This window comes from Engystomops pustulosus, chromosome 6 (genome assembly GCF_040894005.1).
Source record: "Engystomops pustulosus chromosome 6, aEngPut4.maternal, whole genome shotgun sequence".
In the NCBI taxonomy this organism is placed as follows: Eukaryota; Metazoa; Chordata; class Amphibia; order Anura; family Leptodactylidae; genus Engystomops; species Engystomops pustulosus.
The window spans coordinates 74318069-74338052 of NC_092416.1; the positions used below are offsets into that span (position 1 = coordinate 74318069).

The 19984-nt window shown below is 40.6% G+C and overlaps 1 protein-coding gene across 1 annotated transcript; it reads right to left on the reverse strand.

Annotated features, from left to right (window-relative positions):
- Positions 1 to 1738: 1738 nt before the first annotated feature.
- LOC140135289 (uncharacterized) lies at positions 1739 to 12775 on the reverse strand. Its single transcript, XM_072156579.1, has 8 exons — positions 12155 to 12775; positions 11261 to 11295; positions 10153 to 10279; positions 8462 to 8613; positions 6813 to 6975; positions 5325 to 5408; positions 4636 to 4740; positions 1739 to 2592 (listed from the first exon to the last, which is right to left on the reverse strand). The coding sequence occupies exons 1-8, from the start codon at positions 12518 to 12520 to the stop codon at positions 2458 to 2460; spliced, it is 1167 nt and encodes a 388-aa protein (XP_072012680.1). The 5' UTR covers positions 12521 to 12775; the 3' UTR covers positions 1739 to 2457.
- Positions 12776 to 19984: the final 7209 nt, after the last annotated feature.

A 19984-nucleotide genomic window follows, 5' to 3' on the forward strand; every position in this document is an offset into this window, starting at 1 on the left:
TAATAACTTATCCCACATTGAATCCACTAATTTACAATACAATAAATTATCAATAGTCCTCCTAAAATTCTCCAGCATATACTTCTATCAAGTTGTTGAAATTGTACTTTACTCTTTCTTAGTTAAATATATTTCAGGGAAATTTGGGCTTCTTACAACCAATACTTACAGTGTGTCATTATAGGTAGGCCACTGAACTTCTCAAAACGATTATAACAAAAAGCAAACAACACTTTTTCTGTAGCTATAAGAGGTCAGGGGGTATATTACTGCATAGCTAATAGCTTTATCATTTCAGATTCAATAACAGATGGGCCGGGGGAGGGCAATAGTAATAAGCATCCCACTTATAACAACTGCTCAAAAAGCATTGGCTGCATCCCCCTACTGTGTGCGCCTTGATCCCTTCTGGCCTAAGAAATAACTTAGTCCGCCTGGGTAAATACATCCCTGCAGATAGGTAACAAATGCAGAAATTCTATAATTTTTTATTAGACTGTAGCTTGTAAATCAGAAAGGTCCACTCAAAAGTATAGGATATAGAGTGGGAAAGAACTCTACCCAATCACCTCTTGGTACAGCGGCATCACGGTAAGCAAGATGCTCAGCCAATATAGCAGCTGTATGTGTGAAGGCATCAGTGACCATAACTAATCCACCTACACAAGCTTCAGCCTGCATTCACACACTGCGATTGAATCAGTTTAGAAACACAATGCAAGTGCAGCCTGTGAGCACAGTCAGGCTATGGGATCACTTCACCTGTGATGAATGCAGAATTGAGGCTTATGAGTTTCTGGACCCTTAGGCACAGCCCAGATTCCAACCACAGTTATAGTCCTTAGCATCTATGGTTATATAATAATATATTATTATAATAATATAATATATATTTACCTTTTTAAGAAAGAAAAAGATCGAAGATTAACGGAAACCCACCATCAGAAAACTACCTATTAAGCTAAATATGATGGTAGGTCGCTAGTAACATGCTAAGTCTTAATCTATTTTTACCTAATACTGAAAAGCTTACTTAACGTAACTACAATTTATCTAGCTAATTATCGGCAGAGGCTACTGGGGATTTGCCACTGCTCCTGCTACCTGAAGAGGGTACTCCATGCCCCAATAGTCTCTGCTGATAATTTGCATAAAAAGCTAGATAAGGGTTAGGGCACATGTGGAGTTTTAAACCCATTTTTAGGCAGTTTTTAAGCAGTCCGTTAAAAACGCATGCATTTTTTTGAAAATGCATCTGTTTTTTAATGTTTTCCCAATTATCTTAATTAAGATAATTAGAAAACGTTCAAAAACGGCCAAAAAAACGGGTGCGTTTTAAAAAAGTAACGGACTGCTTAAAAACGACCTAAAAACGGATTCAAAACGCCATGTGTGCCACCACCCTGAAGTGTAGTTTAGTTTAGGAAGTATTTTAGGTTTAGGTAAAAATAGATTGGGTTTAGCATGTTACTAGCCACCTACCATCAGATCTAGCTTAATTTCTAGCTTAGATTTCTGATGGTAGGGTATCAGAAGGTTATGAATGCAATAGGTTGGTATGTTTCCACAGCCTTGTACTACCGCCAGCCTTAGGCACAGGTCTGCTGAACTGAACACTGAACAATCTCTCAATTAGAATCACAGAGCAATCATCCTGAAGAGAGGTGGAGGTGCATTATTCCTGTCCAGCCAACCTCACTGAATCTCCGGCCAACATTTCACCCACTAAATATAGTCTGCTGAAAGCCTCATACAAAATAACACACTGTATAGAGAAGAAAGAGGTCATTTTAATGGTGAAAGAGAGGATAGAGTGTAATTATCCATCATTAGTTCCAGGTAATTACAGAGAGGAGTCTTCAGACTGAGCTCTGTGTCCAGCACACTGTAATGTAATACATTTCAGCTATTTTATATCCTGGATTTAAGTCTGCAATGGATTTATTAATACATCAATGTGTTCAGTGTAGTTATTGGATGTCAAAATTTTGGTTAATTCAAGTGCAATGTGTGAAGTAGAGAGGCTAGTTTTAGAGGATTCTGCTTCCACCTAGTGTCCATAGTGAAAAATGCATCATATAAGAACATGGGGTGATTAGGTTGGCATTGACAGGTGTCCTGTATGAACATGGCATGAGAGAGTTCTTATAAAACAATGGTAGCACAATACAACATCCTCCTTTTTTTGTTTTGACAGTAATGTCAGTTACTTCCGTTGTGGAAATAATGCAAAACCTCTGATGATAAAAGTGGTGGGAGGGAGTTCAATAAATATTAATTGACATTCCATTCCATTTTATGGGAGTCCATTTTCACAGGTCTTCTAGTAGGAATCACTACCTATGATCATGATCCACATTACTATTAAAAATCTTTACAAAACACATGTAAAAAGTTCCAGTAGAATTCAAAACTTGGAATACAATTTTAGAAAAGGTATAGAAAATTATTTGGACGTCAATTCTCCAAGACACCAGACAGGGGTACACACGCGAATTGCTGAAGCGCCGTGCTGTGGAGCCCATCAAGGTGCGCCTGATAGCACTCATTTAACTTCATAATTGTAGAGAATCGTTGGGCCACTTGTTGTACCTACCAGGTAAAAAATAGGTGACTGTTATTTCCTTTGAAAATAATAATTTATTGATAAACCGTTTAATGATTAAGTTTGGCACTTCTTATCGACTTATGTTGGTTTAATAACACTTAAAAAGGATATATTAACATTTTTTTAAAACAATTTTTTCATTGTCATCCATAGGAACCCTAATTACAGATTAAATTAGTGCCCTGCAGTGATAACCATCACTGGGAGAGTTCTGCCAAGACCCTGTCATATGAGGGCCAGGTCCAACAAGGGCAGCAGTTGCACAATCATTACATTCCCAAGCATTCAGTGAGCAGAAAGGCAAAGCAATAAATAGAAATCTGCTTCTGTCTTGTATTCTTGATTCTCAGCTGACAGACATGCACCCAACCCTTTCCTGCTAGACTGCAGTAGTTTAAAAAAGTTTTCTTGTGTAAGGTATATATAACATATTTTACAGGGTTCATACTAATTCCGAGAATAGAGGTCTCCTTTCCTCCATCTCAAATGGACACACATGGCTTTCCTCTAAAGTCAATGGGAATGAAGACATAAAAGACATGTATAGCTGTGATCAGCAATGGCTATCTCTCCCTTTGGGACAGCAGCCATTTAAGTCTGCAATGTAAATATGCAATGGTCTAAAGACCCAGACCAAGCTGTAAGGTTATGGCCTTGGTCCTTATCCATGGCCGGATTAAGGTAGGTGATGGCTCCTGGGTGCAAAATATTGTCAAGCCAGTAGTACACATTGCGTTTCTAAATTATCATTTACATTATAAACTTTATCCTACTTACATGTTAGCCTTGCTGCTGGTCCAGGTAGCACAGTGGCAGTGGTTTTAGCTAGCTGATGGTCTAGCTGGCACAGTGGTAATGGTGTTAGCTAGCTGATGCTCCAGCTGGCACAGTTGCATTAGCAGTAGTACTAACTACTGGTCCTAGTCACCATTCCAGTTCAGCCAACCAGTGTTAGGTACTTAAGGGGGGATCAGGTGTCATTTTGCATGCAGCACAGCTGCTAAAAAGCATGCTGCATGCCCCTGGTGCCCTCCCTGTAATCCGGCACTGTCCTTTTCTGGGATAGGATTATTGGCTTTGCCAAGACTGAGGCAAGAGTTTTGGCACTACTCTACTACAGCACTGTACATTGTATAGTGGCTCTGCTTGTCAGTACAACTCCACCATGAATGGAATAATTGTAAGCTCTTGTGAGCAGAGCCTTCACTATTGTTTCTTCTGTCAATGTTATTACTCTGTAGTTTTATATGTATATGTACCCCATGATTCTTATTATATCTACAAACATGCCATGTAACTGATAGACATGGCCGACATCACTGATCACCGACCAGTGACACTGAAGCAGCAAATGATCTTCTGCTATTTCTGTCATTGCTCACAATAATAATCAAAAAAAAAAAAAAAAACCTTATATGGACCTTGGTCCAGAGGTCTTGGTGCCTGCATTCAGTATAGTACATAGCTATTAGTAAGGTCCAAAAACACCTATGCTTATCTGCTTCATATAACCTACTACTATGTACTATTTTTAATGGAGATACAATAAAGAGGATGATTTTAATCATCATTTCCCTCATGTAATGGACTTTGTTTCTTGCTTATGCTGGTCAGTAGCTGCAAGTGCACTCCTAATTTTCTGCACTTGTGGATTCACAATTCAAGTTCTGCTAGCCAGTATAGTGCTGTATACCTACCTTATTCCAGGGAAAGATAGGACATGTCTTATCTTTTCCCGGAGTACGGAACGGTATGGTGCTGCATTTTTGCTGCACTGTACCGCTCCCGTACAGCGCCATTCGCCCATTGCCGTCTATGGGGGACGTATATCCGAAGTATATACACTGGCCGTATATACGTCCACCATAGGGCTGTGTGAATGCAGCCTTATATAGAGCTATTTGGTATATTAAACCACAGGACATGTATTTGGCTTAGTGTCTCAAATAACACTGACATATTCCCTGTAAGTGACAAAGCTCTTTTAGAAGATTAGCAACAGAAGACTCTGGATGTAGTACACTCACCTCCTCATTTATGGAAACAGTCAGTACGTCGTGCCATTTTCTTGCCTTATTCTGACTTCTTTCATCTAAGGCTTTGTGAAAGATACTAGAATATGTGCTCATCTCCTAGAAAAATAAGATGAATAATAAACTTGTGCTTCAAAATCAGCACATTGTAATTGAAGTTTCAATGTTGATTTTTAGGGTAAATAATGAATTCCTCCACCTCCACCCAATTTGTCACAAAGTCAATGTAAAAGGTTTGAGAAAGTGCAGGTAAATCACAGTTATGACGAAAGCATTTTAAAATGGACTCTGTCACCAGATTTTACCTACCCCATTAAACTAACAGCCCCCTCAGGCAGGGTATGAAATCTCCTTTTTTAGAATTCCCTCTTATATGTGAAATCTCGCCTGCTTACCCATTAAAAATCTCCTCCGAACTTATTTGAAAATGAGCAGAGAACAGTAATATTTTGCTAGTGATGAGTCGTTTTTAGAGGTTGGAAGGGGAGTGTCTTTGGTTCTACAGGACCTAGAAACATGTTTATGTTGTCTCACAGTTTTTATATCAGCGAATCTGCAAAATTTAAAGTTCACTTCACTGTAAGTTTCCAATTTAATGCTATGGAGTTGAGACAGCATGCAGAATTTGTGTAAATTGATCTGGTTGGGATCTCAAAACTGAAATTCCAGACTAAAAATGATACCTGCAGTGTTGCTGTCAGACTTTGTGCCGAGTGCTCATATTTTGCAAGCTTCTCTTGAATCACTTCCCCATCATTCCTGATGCCCTGAAAAAAACAACACTACTGCATGCAGAGCAATCGCAATTGTATACATTTTTATGATAATTTTCTGCAGACATTACATTTGCAATTATAAGAGTCTGAAAAATCTGCTTCAGGGAGAGCTCTCACTTTGCTTTGCCTGAAGCAGATATCACAGAATATGGTTTAACCTGATGCTTGACGTAATAGTACTGCATGGGCGGCAGTGACTAGCTGATCAGTGCCGTACTGTTATGTCATGCTTCTGCCACCGGCTCACAAGCAGAGCCAGTACCAGAAGCAGTGGGTGTCAGCTTTATATTACAGCAGACACCCGGCTATAATACCCACGATGCACGGCGTGGCCAATGCACAGCTCGGTCAAGCATGATTGCGGCATATAAGGGGCTTCCCATCGGGAACAGAACCTCCTGCACTGTTTACCGGGGGATGTGATCCAGTCCGTGTGCTGCATGCTCAATAAGTTACATTATAATGCACTTCAATACATTAGTATTGCAGTGCAGTGATTTGGATTTAAAGATGCAATCAGAGCATCACTTGTGCAAGTCAGATTAGAAAATCGGTTGTGTCAGGAAGGTGCAAAATAGCCAAGTCATTAAGAGGTTAACAGACTTTTCTAAAAAATGATCCATTGGTTGAACACAATGAAAAATAGAGGATATGCACATTGTACAGCATTAGGCCCCATTCACATGAATGTCGTGGGGACGTATATTGAGCCACATATTTGCACCATACATGGGGAAAAGTTAAAGCATTCTCTATCTATTCCCGTCAATACGGCCATGTGGCACTGCTTTCTATGGAGAGGTGCTGCTCACCCCTCCTCCACACCAATGTTAGAGTGAAAGCAGCCTAATACACTCTTGAAGCAGAATGTTATGAGCAGCTACTGGAACCCTACTGGTCAGTGAGTATATACATATGTGTGTATGAGTGTATAAATGTATGGATATGTATTTGTGATGAGTATATGCTCCGTATGTGTGTATAAATGCTGCATGTGTGTATATGGTGTATATACTGTATGTGTGTTGTGTATATAAGCTATATGCCTGTATATGGTATGGTATATATAATTGGTACATACTGTATATAAATGTATATGTTGTGTTTATACATAATATGATGCAGATATGCTATTTGTAATGAGTATGTGTAAATAAGATGTGTATATACTGTATTTGTGTATAATATGTGTATATATTGTATGTATAAATGTATTAACTGCATGTGTGTAAGTATATAAATTTGTGTTTGAGTGTATATTATACACACTATAATATATGTATATTTCTTTTAGGGGAAGTGAGCCACATACAGACGTCCGCTATGGGACCCTGTCTCTCTTAGTTACGCCCCTGGATGGACACATTGATGACTAAACTAGTCTTACAACATTACCAGTAGCAAGAATGAAAGCGCTTGGATATCACTTGGGCTGTTACAGGTTGTACTGTGGAGTTTTTCCTGAAATTCTAGTGCTTCAGACAACCAGATCTTCAGTGCCATCCCCTTTACTGTGAATGTTGAGAATTTCTTTTGCGCTATGTTCAGCATGTGCCTCCTGGAGACAGAAACAGGACTTTTAACAAACCATTGAAACTTAAAAAATGTATCTTCCGGGGGGGCTCCCCACTAACCAATTTGCTACTTGTTGTTTTATTGATCCCTTTTAGGGATAAGTTTATGTTGAGGCGAAACTGCTCGCCCATATGTGTTTGTATTGTACCGTGTTTCTTATTACTTGTACTTTCATCTGTTAGAACCAAAAGCAAACTCGAATATGAAAAGAAGAAACATTGAAAATGTGAACATTGAATTGTGTTTGCATAAATATCTTAAAAAGGAAAACATACTATTGGAATAAGTACAGGCAGTCCCTGGGTTACGTACAAAATAGGTTCCATAGGTTTGTTCTTAAGTTGAATTTGTATGTAACTTGAAACTGTATATTTTATAATCCAGACACAATTTTTTTTTCCTGTAATGGGACCAAGGATTATTAATAAAGCTTCCTTACAGACAACTTACAGCTGCTCATTGCAGCCTGGGACTAAAGTAAAGCATCCAGAGAGCTTCACCAGATGTCACAGTGGGCAGAGGGGTCTGTTTGTAACTAGGAGTCGTCTGTAAGTCGGGTGTCCTTAAGTAGAGGACTGCCTGTAATGGAAGCTGCACAGGGATTGTGGTGACGGCAGAGTGCAACAAAGGTCTGTATCAGCTTTAGCACTTAACATCATTGGACACTAATAAGAAAATTTAGTATGGTAATTATATGACCCTAATTGGGGCTGCCACGTGATCCACTGGCAGAAAAACTCATGACTTCCTGTGAGGTCCTGTGTTCTGTTGGCTTCTGGTGGATGAAGGGGGCCATACAGTCACACAACCTCCATGATAAGCACTCCCATTTAAGTAGATGGAGGGGTGTACCAACGACATCCACAGTAATGACACACTACCGCAGCTCCCATGGCTTGCCTTGTTTCTTATTAGTGGCCAATCTCTTTTTATACACCCCTGAAGAAGCCACAGGGCTAGGTGGTGCAACGCGTGAGGAGCCAGCCCCCCCTCCTGTCATCCCGGTGATATCTTTTCATGTATTTAGCCATTTCACAGCATATAGAGCTTTGATTGTATTTATTTATGCTTTATATTATACTAGGAAATTGATTGCCTCGTGCGGGCATAACAGGGGAGAGGGTTTTACAGCAACCACTTCTTTTATCTTTGCACATATCTACGTGGCTGCTATTGTAATTCTTGCATCATTTTGCACATATTTGACTGATTACATAGGACATGAATTTGCACATGTTGGTGCTTTTAAATGTTTTTAACTTGTCTGTGGTATGAATTTAAATAAAGATATTTCATATTTTTCCAAAAACTATATATTGAGTCGGTACCTTTAACATGTCACTCTGTTTGCACTGAAAAACTTGTTTTTGACATGTGGTACCAACATTGGCCATTAACTGGTTTCATGACAATCTCTTTTTAAGGTGACACAATGAAATAAACATTTATCAGTCTGCAACTGCACTCACCGTAGCTCCATGTAGACCTTTGTGTGCTCATACTTGTTTATCAGATCCTGGATTCTCTTGGACTCATTCGCAGGAGACTTAAATTGGTAGAAAATCTGGAACTTCAGAGAGTCTATGATAATCTGAACCTTTCTCAGTTGCTTAAAAGCAAACTGCAAAAAAAGATTAATGATGCGATTAACTCTATTTAGGAAGTAATAGACTGGCCTTTATAATAATAAAAGTAGTATCTGGAAGTTGATCAAGAATCATTTTATCTTTGCATGTACAAGTCTGCAGTGTAATTCTGTTGTGTGCAGTTCACAGGATTGAAAAAAACAGTCTTCTGCAGTAGGCCCTGGTGGGGGGCAGCTGGGAAACCCGTCAGGGTGGTAAAGCCCTCCGTCTACCTCTCCTTAGAACTTTCTTGCTTGTAAGTAGTGTCGGACTGGGTTTTCTTAGGCCCACCAGAGAAAATCAATTTGGGGGCCCACAAATTGTGGTGTTTTCTGACGGACCTCTGGGGTTTAGTATTGGGTTGAGCCAGGGCCCACAGGAGATCCTCTGGTACTCTGGTGGGCCAGTCCGACACTGCTTGTAAGGGATCTGTCAATGTGGAAAATGTGGAATCTGTCAGCAGTTTTGACCATACTGAGCTGCAGCCATAGCTAGGTAGCAGTCCTGGACGTGTGCAGTCAACCTGTGTGTATGATTAGTAGCAGCAGGACTGTGAAAAATTAATTTATATTCTGGGATTGTATCTGTATTTGAGGCAGTCTGGTGCACTGGTGTGTGAGATCGCTCCAATGTACTACTGTACAGCAACCCCTACCACCACCCAGCCACCTTCTCCAAATATCTGCTGTGCAATTCCAACAAAAACCTGCTACAGTAGTTAATGATAGCAGAGGGCATCTCGCACATTAGAGCACCGGAATTCTCCAAATAATGCTACAATCTGCTACAAACCTGGACTATAAATACATTTTTTTACAACACACACAAAGGCAGGGTTGTCACGGGTGATTCCTGTTACCCTTGCCGGATCTTTGTGCCTTGCGCCTTTGAGAAAGCTGTTTCTGATGACTAGTGCTGTTCTTGAGATTTCCAGTTGTGACCCTGGTTCCGTTTCTGACTACGCTCCTTTGCCGCCTGTCCTGACCTGTTGCTACAACTCTGACTCCAATCCTGTGCTGCCTGTCCTGACCTTCTGCCTGTCCCCAACTACGAGTTTGCCTGCCGATTCTGTACCCCAACCTTGGCTGCCACTGCGGACAAGTCACGCCTGTGGAACGACTTGGTGGTACCACGCCGCAGCAAGTCCAACCCGCTTTGCGGCGGGCTCTGGTGAAAACCGGGTGCCACTTAGACTCCGGTCCCAGGTAGTGGCTTGTGCCATCATCCGCAGTGGTTCAGAGGATCCACAACCTCTAAGCCTGACAAGGGTTACACACATCTCATCTGCCAAACACTGTCTGCAGCTTCATATGGTCAGAACTGGAAAAATTCCATTTAAAATAGCATCCCTAAGTACATTAAAAAAGTAGTGAATCATCAACACATTATTTCCTGTCATATTGCAGTCCTGATCAATATAAACCACTGTATTATAAGGTATTTTCTTTGGTTGTATATGGAGGGCCCAATGTAAACTTTAGGAAGCTACAAGTCAACAATAGGATTTATAATATTTGCATTTCACAGGGAGTTACCGTGAGTTTGTACATTTTCACTTCTATTGATTCAGATTCGGTTCCCAATATTTCCTCTTCATACAGCAAGGACTGAAATAATTTAATAAACTTCTCTCCATTCAGAAGGCTGGTCATGGTGGATGTGCTAAAAAATATTTTTTTTTAGAAAGAAGACAGCATAACATACTAGCATAAAGTGGTATAACCATCTATTTAGCTTTACTAAATGTGAGAGATTTGTAGGGTGGAGATGTAGCATGTGCACAAGAATAAACTCCCTTCCATAGTGCATGACATATAAGTCATTACAGTCATTAACCACAACCACGTCTCATGTATTTAAAGACTTTATTGAGATGATTTCTATCTCATTTCCGTGCATGATCCTAATTGATCTTGTATATAAACACTGCATGTTATAAGAGATTACAGAGATAATCCTAAAATATTTTCGGTAGGAAATGCGCATTTAACATGAAGAATGAGGATACAGGAAGTCTTGGCTGGGAAATAATCCCATTAAATTACATTAAATGTTCTAGTTAATCTTCAGTAACATTAAAAATCTTGAAAATATAATAGTGGACCTACCAGGATCCACTAAGAAAAATATAATAATGTATTGAGTACATTAATTTATGCTATATCAAAGAAAAATGTGGATAACTTGATAAATACTTGATAATCGGGCTCAGTGATGCTGGATTGTGAAATACTCTGGATATTGGAACAGACAGAAAACTATATTTGAAAAATGTATAGGCTTTGGGAAGGCAAGCCAAAATCAAAACATTATCCATTATTTGTTGTTATAAATTTTAATCAAAAGATTTCTAGCTGGTACTTTATGCTCATGGTCCATTACATCCCTAATAAATGGCTGTTTATTTACTGTATAACATAAAGGACATTTCCACCTTAACATGTTGTTGACTTATTAAGTATATTCAATTGGGGGATTTATCATGGGTGGTACTTCTTCCTTCCCCCAACTCCAAGCCAAGTGGGCAGGGAGGAGACTTCTTGTTACATTTTCCCCATTATCTATAGGATATGTATGAATGTATGGTGGAGATTTGGCACTCCAATACACAGAGAAAGCACAAAATATATATCACACACTTACGATCTTTTGACTGCAAGCCCTGAATGTTCTTCCACCTGCAATACAGGGATACAATGAATAAATCTTAATATCACATTTTACATTTCATAAAAAATTCTGCAGATATCATCCACTGCATGTAAACATAGAAGTTGCATTCACAGGCGTTATAGTTCCCAACATTCTCTACTTGTTCAGTGTCTGGACTGGACTTGTTCTGCATTCCAGGAATATCTGAAATTTCTTTCCAGAAGGTTGCTGTTTCCAAAAATAAAGTACCAGAATTGCACATTGTAAAGGGAACCTAGTTGTGGTGGGGTCCATTGAAGTAAGTTTGTATGAGGCAAAGCATGCACCTCACTACCCTGTGAATGCGTTGGTTATTTTGTGTCTATGCAATGAAATGGTTTATAGACCTCAGATGGCCTCAAATGGACCCCCAACATCTGTCCACTTGATTTTCTCCAAAATGGGCAATGGGTAAATAAATATGATTTGAAACCTAAACCCCAAAACATATAAAGCCATGCTGGCGGTTTAGTGGTCCAAAAAAGACCCCCATAGATTGGAAGGAATGTTCACTAAAAGTATGATGCTGCCATGATTGTGATTATGTGTATCAATATGTTTATACTTATAAAGCTTCAACAGAAGAAAGAAGATTGCTGGAAATTCCCTTCATCACAGTGACTGAATTTTTACATTATTATCATTGACTGTATATAAAAGGGTACCCTCAACATTTTTGAGATATGTGGACACAATGACATTTCTCAGATTTTGCTTATCCCATATTGTGGACAATTAGAAACATGTTCCTTGAACTTCTGAAGTTACCAACACCAAATACATTCTCACTTAGATGACACATTTACAGTGTGTTCTTGCCCCATCACACACAATCTACTAACTTACTTTTACACTCTTCTCTTCAGTTTCCTCAGGTCTGGTAACACAAAATATACTGAGTACCCACAGCAGCAGGAGGGAGGAATAACTACAGAAGAAACTGTTGATGAACATGCAGATTATGACTGTATAACCGATGGAAGCAACAATAAAGGAAACACATTCTCTATAATTGATCAGTCCCTTCACGTGAGTCCAGCACATGAATATAAGAGCGCACAGAATGCCAAATCGAACCCTGGAATCTCCCGGCCAACTTTTGGTAATGGCTGGCATTCTGCCATGGAGCTTTAGGTTGAACGCTGGTCTAACAAATGTTGTACAGACGCTCATGTCTAAAAGCAGGTCTCTATGGACAACTCCTGCAGACATGTAGATTGGTTACATAAACGTTCTATAATTTTTATGTAATTCCATAAGAGTTAGTAGAATATCCTGCTGCAAGTAAATTCACTGTAGATTCAAGTCCACCATAGAGGAGAGCTCAACTCTGGATGGTGCAGAGGTTCCATTGATCTGTGTGGTTTCCAATCAGTTTACATCAGAAATCCATCTTCCAGTATTTTCTAGATTCTTTTGGATATTCAATATATGTGTGCACAGGTAAGCTCTGCATGCACTTTCTTCATCTACGCACATACTAAACCTTATGGACTGAAATCTACACAGATGCTTCCCCAGCACATCTATTCCACCAATGTGGTTGGTCCAGAAAATCAAGATTTTTGGCAAAAGGTCACACAGTGCTATGATGGCGTGAAAGTACAAAACTGGGTGGGTTCTGCTGAAAGGCATCTTGCTCATGGACAAGAAAAGGAAGTACCTGAGTTCATGACAGCGTATTCCACCTTTTAGAGACTTTTATTAAATCAATAATTGAGGAGTTACCCTGATTATTATTTGTCTTGTTTTCTTAATTAAGAAGAAGCTTTCCCCTCAGCTAGTCTCCTCCTTCCCTTAGAAGGCAGCTTCTATATCATCAAACAACTCAGACAGCTTCTTTCTTGCTAGAACTAAGCAGAAATCTAGGAGAAAAACTGTTCATTAGAAAGGACCATGGAGAAGGATTTCACTCTGATAAAGATATATAGCAAAGTCTTGTAATAGCTAATCTACTATCCCAGAGTAGTTGATAATAGAAGAGACCCCAGAGCAGACCACTATTTGTAATGATGACACCAGAAGAGACAAATAATAATAATTGGGAGCCCTGGGAAGACTCCTTGCGTCACGCTTTCTTCTCTGATTTGTGCAATGCTCCGGCTCCTACTGCTGGTTGTATGCCCCAGTGTCTGGAGCCACAGTAGAATAGTGCCAGTGCCAGATGTACTCATTGCTACTTAGGCTCCTGTCCCACTGAGCACTCATTGGTTTCCCATGCTGTCTGGAAGGAGGGTGCAGTTCACAACATTGTGCACAGGTTGTACCAGGCATTGATAAAACCAATAAAATCAATAAACAAAAATAGTTGGTAGTCAACAGAGAAGAAAAAAAGGACACAGAGAAAAAGTGCTACCATGATGGTAGAAGAGTATTTCCAAATTGTAGGTAATTCTACTGACCTCTTATGGTTGTGCTGCTCATCAGGCACAACTTTGATCTGGGCATATGGAATCCAATGTTTCCATTGTAGCAATGCTGCCTTGTCCTATTCCTGGGGTGTCAACTTTACATCCTGGGCAGTAGAAATTTTAATCGGGCAGTCACACGAAACACCCCTACCTTAAAACTGATATAAAAAAAAATGAATCATATAGTTCTGGTAACCCTACATCAGAAAATGGAGTTGCGCATTTGGATCAAAAAATGCAGTAAAAAGGCTGTCACATCAACCTTCAGGTAGCACAATACTGTGAACACACATGCATGCATACCCATTTAGTGGCCATCATATATAGATGGTACATACCAGCATACAGCTACAGGGATGTGGCTACACAACATTCATTGGTGCACAAATGGATACATGTACAGGCAGTCCCCGGGTTACATACAAGATAGGGTCTGTAGGTTTGTTCTTAAGTTGAGTTTGTATGTAAGTCGGAACTGTATATTTTATCATTGTAATCCCAGCCAGAACTTTTTTGGTCTCTGTGACAATTGGATTTTAAAAATGTTGGGTTGTCATAAGAACCAATATTAACACTAAAGCTTCATTACAGACACATTTGATAACTGTTTCAGCTGTTTATTGTAGCCTAGGACTAAAGTACAATAAATTACCAATATTCAGAGGTCCGTTTGTAACTAGGGGTCGTATGTAAGTCGAGTGTTCTTAAGTAGGGGACCGCCTGTATAGGGCATTTATTCTTTTGTGTTTAAAATGACATTGATCGTGATTTAGATAATGATGCAGTCTAATCCATCACACACTGGGCACATGATTACCTATTTTGTTGACTGAAAGTATTGCAGGGTATGCACATGCATAGGCTGACACTGTGCCTTTAAAGGGGTATTCCAGGAATAAGCATAATTCATATACAAATGGGTCCTTAAAATAGAAGCTAATATGTAATTAGTTGTTATTTAAAATTTTACTCCCCTTAGCAGATAATGCTGTTGACATACACTATGGATGAGAATTAAAATGCTACTGGCCCTTTAATCAGATTTCCTCCACGTGGAGCAGACACAGGACAGAAGATGGCAGCTGTCACATGTCCACATCACATGTCCTGCATCTGCCTGGGCAGGTCATGTGTTTATCTCTGCGTTTGGCTGTAGTGTGTTGGTTGCAGTGCATCCAGTATGGCCAGTGTTGTGGCGAGACGTCATCTCAGTGAGGTAATGTGCAGTGATAGACATAGAATTAGGTAACTTGATATAAAAAAAACTGAACCATGCTGAACCATGATATATAGAATAAAATACTTAATAAGTAAGAACAGGATGTACAATATGAAACAAAGTATATAAAATAATATATAGTATAAATAATGTAAAATAATATGGCATGAAACACAGTACAGATATTGGAAAACATATGCCACGTTGCCTTAGACAGAAATAAAACAAATGGGTATGTGATTTGACTAAATAAATAAATACAGTTGCATCGATACAGTATAGGTCATTTAGTGACTGCTTATGTTGGAGAGGAGGTTCGGTTCTTACCTGCAGCTAAGGTGGTTTTGGTGCCGTCCCAGAGCTGTCAGGAGTTATTAGGCTCTGTAGCTTTAAAGTGAGCGGAGATGAAACTGGCACAAATCGTTCCAGGGGTCCGCGCATGCGCACTGCATAATTCAAACCACAGCGATGTCTGCCGAGAGTATGGCAACAGGAGAGAGTCGAGCAAGCAGTGTGGTGCATGGCTCGGATGTTGGTTTGGGAAATTACATGGGGAAAGGTTGTTGGTTGATCTATATCAGTGGTGGCGAACCTATGGCACTGGTGCCAGAGGCGGCACTCGGAGCCCTCTCTGTGGGCACCCTGGCCTTCACCCCAGAATGAAGTTCATCAGACAGGACTCAAAGAATCTTCCTACAATGATAGGCGGATTTGCCCTCCTCCTTTCAACTGCGTTGGTGTCTTTAGAAGGCTGAACAATTTAAAGTTGTCAAAGAAAAAGGAGAAATAAATTACTGCTTGAATTGCTGCGCTGGCACTTTGCAATAAATAAGTGGCTTTTGGTTGAAGTTTGGGCACTCAGGCTCTAAAAGGTTCGCCATCACTGATCTATATGATTGAATTAGTCTCAAACAGGGGAACAGTTTTGAAAGTGTTTTTTTGTAATGAAAATATTTATGTATTTTGTTTCATACTGATGAAACTTAATGGATTTACATAAAAAAGGAATAAATAATATTTTTTTTTAATAAAAATGTATTTACTGATGAAGGTATAAGAGGACATGGATTTGTGACTGGACCGTATATATGCGTTTTTTAAATGCAAAATGGAAGAGTGATATAATGATGAAATAAAGGATATTTATGCGATGGGACAGGGATGTGTGAGATCATGTGTATGGGGTGTGAGGGATCAGCGAGAATGGGGGTGTGCATAATGTTTAAGTGTATGGTGTGTATTCCATAATACAAGGGCAGCTGAATACATGACAGAATTTAAAAGAGGGGAAGAATTAAAAATTGCTTTCCAGGGACTTGTAAAGATCAAAACATCTCCCCTTTGTCAGAGTTTATTGTAGTGTTCATTACCCTCAGGAATTTCTACTATAGAGGCTATGGAGAAGGCCAAGAAGTCTTTCTGATGGTGGGTGAGGGCATGTCTTGAGACAGTATTTAGTGTATCAGTTGGAGGTATTACACGCAGAGGTCGCACTAACATTTTTCCAGAAGGGTAATAATACTCCTCTCACAATTTTTGAGGAGTATTTTTAACCCAGAAGGAGTACGAAATTTTCACTACTAAATATATAACTCCCAGGCGTATATATATAGTGTTAAGAGACATCTATTAATACAAGGAAAAAGTTACCGCTCCTGTTTTCTGTGCTTAAAAGGGTTTTCCCACAAATTCAAGTTAGGCCTTATCCACGGGATAGGGTCTAATTTGAATTCTCAGGAAAACCCCTTTAGGGAGCATGCACACGTTTTTTATGCGTTTTTGACGCATCCAAAGGCTTCGCTTGTTGAAGTAACACTGCGTTTTAGCAAATGCAATGGAAACGCAATGTTACTTCAACATGTGATCAAGGCTGAAGCCTTTGGAATGCTTCACAACATTTTTATGGTGTGTTCACACATGAGCTGAGAAGAGATTTGCCTAATTACATTGCTGTCAACATTATGTTAACAAAACACAGGAATCAACGCAACGTGGACAGCAATATAATTAGGCAAATCTCTTCTCAGCTGTTGTAATGCGTTTGAAAACGTATGTACCTCACCCTTAGGGCTCTGTCCCACGTTGCGTTTGCAAACGCAGACAAAACCGCGCCCACCGGGGCGGTCCGATCGCATCGGCATTTCTATGGAAACGCCTGCGATCGGGTACGAGCCGCCTGTGTTTTGCGTTAAATTAATGCAATACACCGGCGGCTCGTTCCCGATCGCAGGCGTTTCCATAAAAATGCCGATGCGGACTGCGGACCGCCCTGGTGGGCGCGGTTTTGTCTGTGTTTGCAAACGCAACGTGGGACAGCGCCCTCAGGCTACATTCACACTACCATATGGGGGCGTATGTAAAACCACAAGCTTGTGGCTGTACATATTTCCCCAATAGATGGCCACACAGAGTGATACCGCTCTGTACACGGGAAAATGACATGTCTTTCCCCGTGTTACGGCCAGTACCCAATGCATTTCAATTGAGAGGGTCGGGGTCACCTCCTCATCCTCTCCATGGTGCAGAACGTACGCCTTGTGTGAATGCAGCCTTATTGTCTACCCAGCGGACTATGGCGGCCGGCGGCCCCCAGACCAGTCCGGGGCTGATGCTGCTGAAATTTTATTTAATTAGGTTTCTGCGGTTTTGGGACATAACCGTTTTTTTTTTTTTTTAATACAGGGGCACATTTAGGGAGGAACACATAATATATGTGTTCCCTGCTTTTCTTTTATATAGATCACAGATAACAGTGAACTAATGGTAAGAGCCCATTGGATCAGTGTCATCAGTGATCTGTATACAGAGACATGCAGAGAGGATGCACAGCACCTTCCCTGCAGCCTCTCACTGTATACAGGGGCTGCTGTGTCAGGGACCGATTATTATCAGTCCCATGTCACAGTACACGATCGGGCTGTCACATAGACAGCACGATCCTGTTACTGGCTGTGTGCACGATCGCACACCGATCAGGAGCACAGCCCCGGCAACAGATATCCCTCCCCCACCCCTCGCTTGGCTCCTCCATCTCTCACCTATCGTTCGGCTCCGCCCCCACCACCCGCTCGGCTCCGCCCCCACCACCCGCTCGGCTCCGCCCCCACCACCCGCTCGGCTCCGCCCCCACCACCCGCTCGGCTCCTCCATCTCTCGCCTATCTCTCAGCGCGGACTGTGAGCTGGAAGTCCCTCCCTGTCCTGCCTCCAGCGCTGCGATCCTGCAGAGAATATCTTGCAGGATCGCAGCCGGCAGCGTCACCGCTTGGAAGCGGCAGCTCACAGGAAAATCACCAAGCGTATTAATACGCTTGGTGATTTTTTGGGGGAGTAAATCAGCCTCTAAACGCGTCTATGACGCGTGTAGAGGCGTTATCGCGACCTCTGATTACACCAATGATAGTTCATACAGGTTTTAAGATGTTGGGTTGTGCGGCCTATGTATTGGAGGCCACACATGCATTCCATAAGGTGGATCATATATTCGCAACAACAATTCATAAGAGACTTGATTTTTAAAACTACTAAGGTGACAGAGCAAGAAAGTCTGTTAGATCATCACTGGGAATAGAGCATGAGGAAAAGTTACTAAACTAAAGGATCATGGGATTTGTAGTTTCTATTGGCGCCCATCTTGGTAATAACTCCACATACTTTAGAAAGCCCATAACATTTTGTGAATCATAAAATTAAACTATTTAAGCTCCATTTGTGACTAATGACATTGTGTTTAGTTCTATCCATTTATCTATAGCGTCATGGGTTTTTGTATCAGACGCTCATATTCCTGGAATACCCCTTTAAAATCCTGTCACAGATGGCATCGCATAGATCGGACCTCAGGACTGCCATTACAGCGATCAGGGCCTACAAAGCCAGTGAGGTGGGTGGTGGAGCATCATGGGGGAAGAGACCCCTAAAAGGCTTTTAAAATGCCACAGTTGCGCCAACTGCTGCATTTAACAGGTTAAATTCTCTCCGACCGCGGCTGTTAGACTGGGGTGTGAGCTGTTAGTTACAGCTAACACCCTGTGTATACCAATGCCGGCCCGGCTCCGATCTCAAGTTGAGCCGGCATCAGCTCTGCATCCAATCAGATATAGCTTGACTGTGGCAAGTTACAGTGCTCAGTGTCCGATATATTGGACGCAGAGTGTTAAGGGTAAATGTTCGATAACGATAAATCAGATGTAAACTATTTTATGGAGGAAGAAATAAAAGTTTGAGTTGTGAGCACTTTAAAATCTAAGTAAACTAATAAAATATGAAGTGAATACAAATACACAAAGGCCATTGAAATTACAATGGGGTGTGAAAAGAAAACAAGCATAGCAGTTTTAATTTGTCAATAAACATATTTCAGATATGGTACATTGATATGTACTCTCTTCATCCAAATATTGGTCTTCCCAGACACAGAACATCACTTTCATTTTCCATGAGATTTCATCTCCTGTGTTGTTTCTTGGTTCAAGGAGGTCGTTCATTGAATAAAGTGAGCTGCCAAGAGTTTTAGCCAAACCGAAAAGACTGTAGCCGGGCAAGTTGTTTTTTCCCCATCTTTCGCCAAACCCGTGGAATTTTTTCCCATATACATGGAACACTCTTTTATGCAAGGCCTTGCTCAGCATCTAATTAAATTAGAAGCTCCATAAAAAAAAAAAAAATGTTATGTAGTTTTCTAATGGGCCACTGCATGATGATAAAGTAAGTTACTTTATCATTGTGAGTTACTTGCGCTCTCATGGTCTGCATCTGTGTCATGTGACCATCTATCCTTACGGAGCATCTTATGTGTATCTTATGGACAGGAGGTCAGCATCTCTATGAAACCTAATGGGAATGACTTCAAGGCTGTAATTGACATGAATGAAAAAGTTAACTTCCTTTTCACACACAGGGTCCTATGTTATTTTTTACCCCAAGTAAAAAGAAGAAGCATATGGAAGGAAGCCGTGTATCCCTCTGTTTGAGTACATCCATGTTCTCTGGTTCTGACACCGTTCTGAAAGCGGTAGGATGATCCATCATCACAATCAGGGATTTA

Coding starts and splice junctions, on each gene's coding strand:
- LOC140135289 (XM_072156579.1), bottom strand. CDS start 12,520: ATGTCTGCAGGAGTTGTCCATAGAGACCTGCTTTTAGACATGAGCGTC. Junction 8,614..10,152: donor TGAAAATGTACAAACTCACG/GTAACTCCCTGT, acceptor CTTTTTTTGCAG/TTTGCTTTTAAGCAACTGAG. Junction 5,409..6,812: donor CGCTTTCATTCTTGCTACTG/GTAATGTTGTAA, acceptor TGTTTTTTTCAG/GGCATCAGGAATGATGGGGA.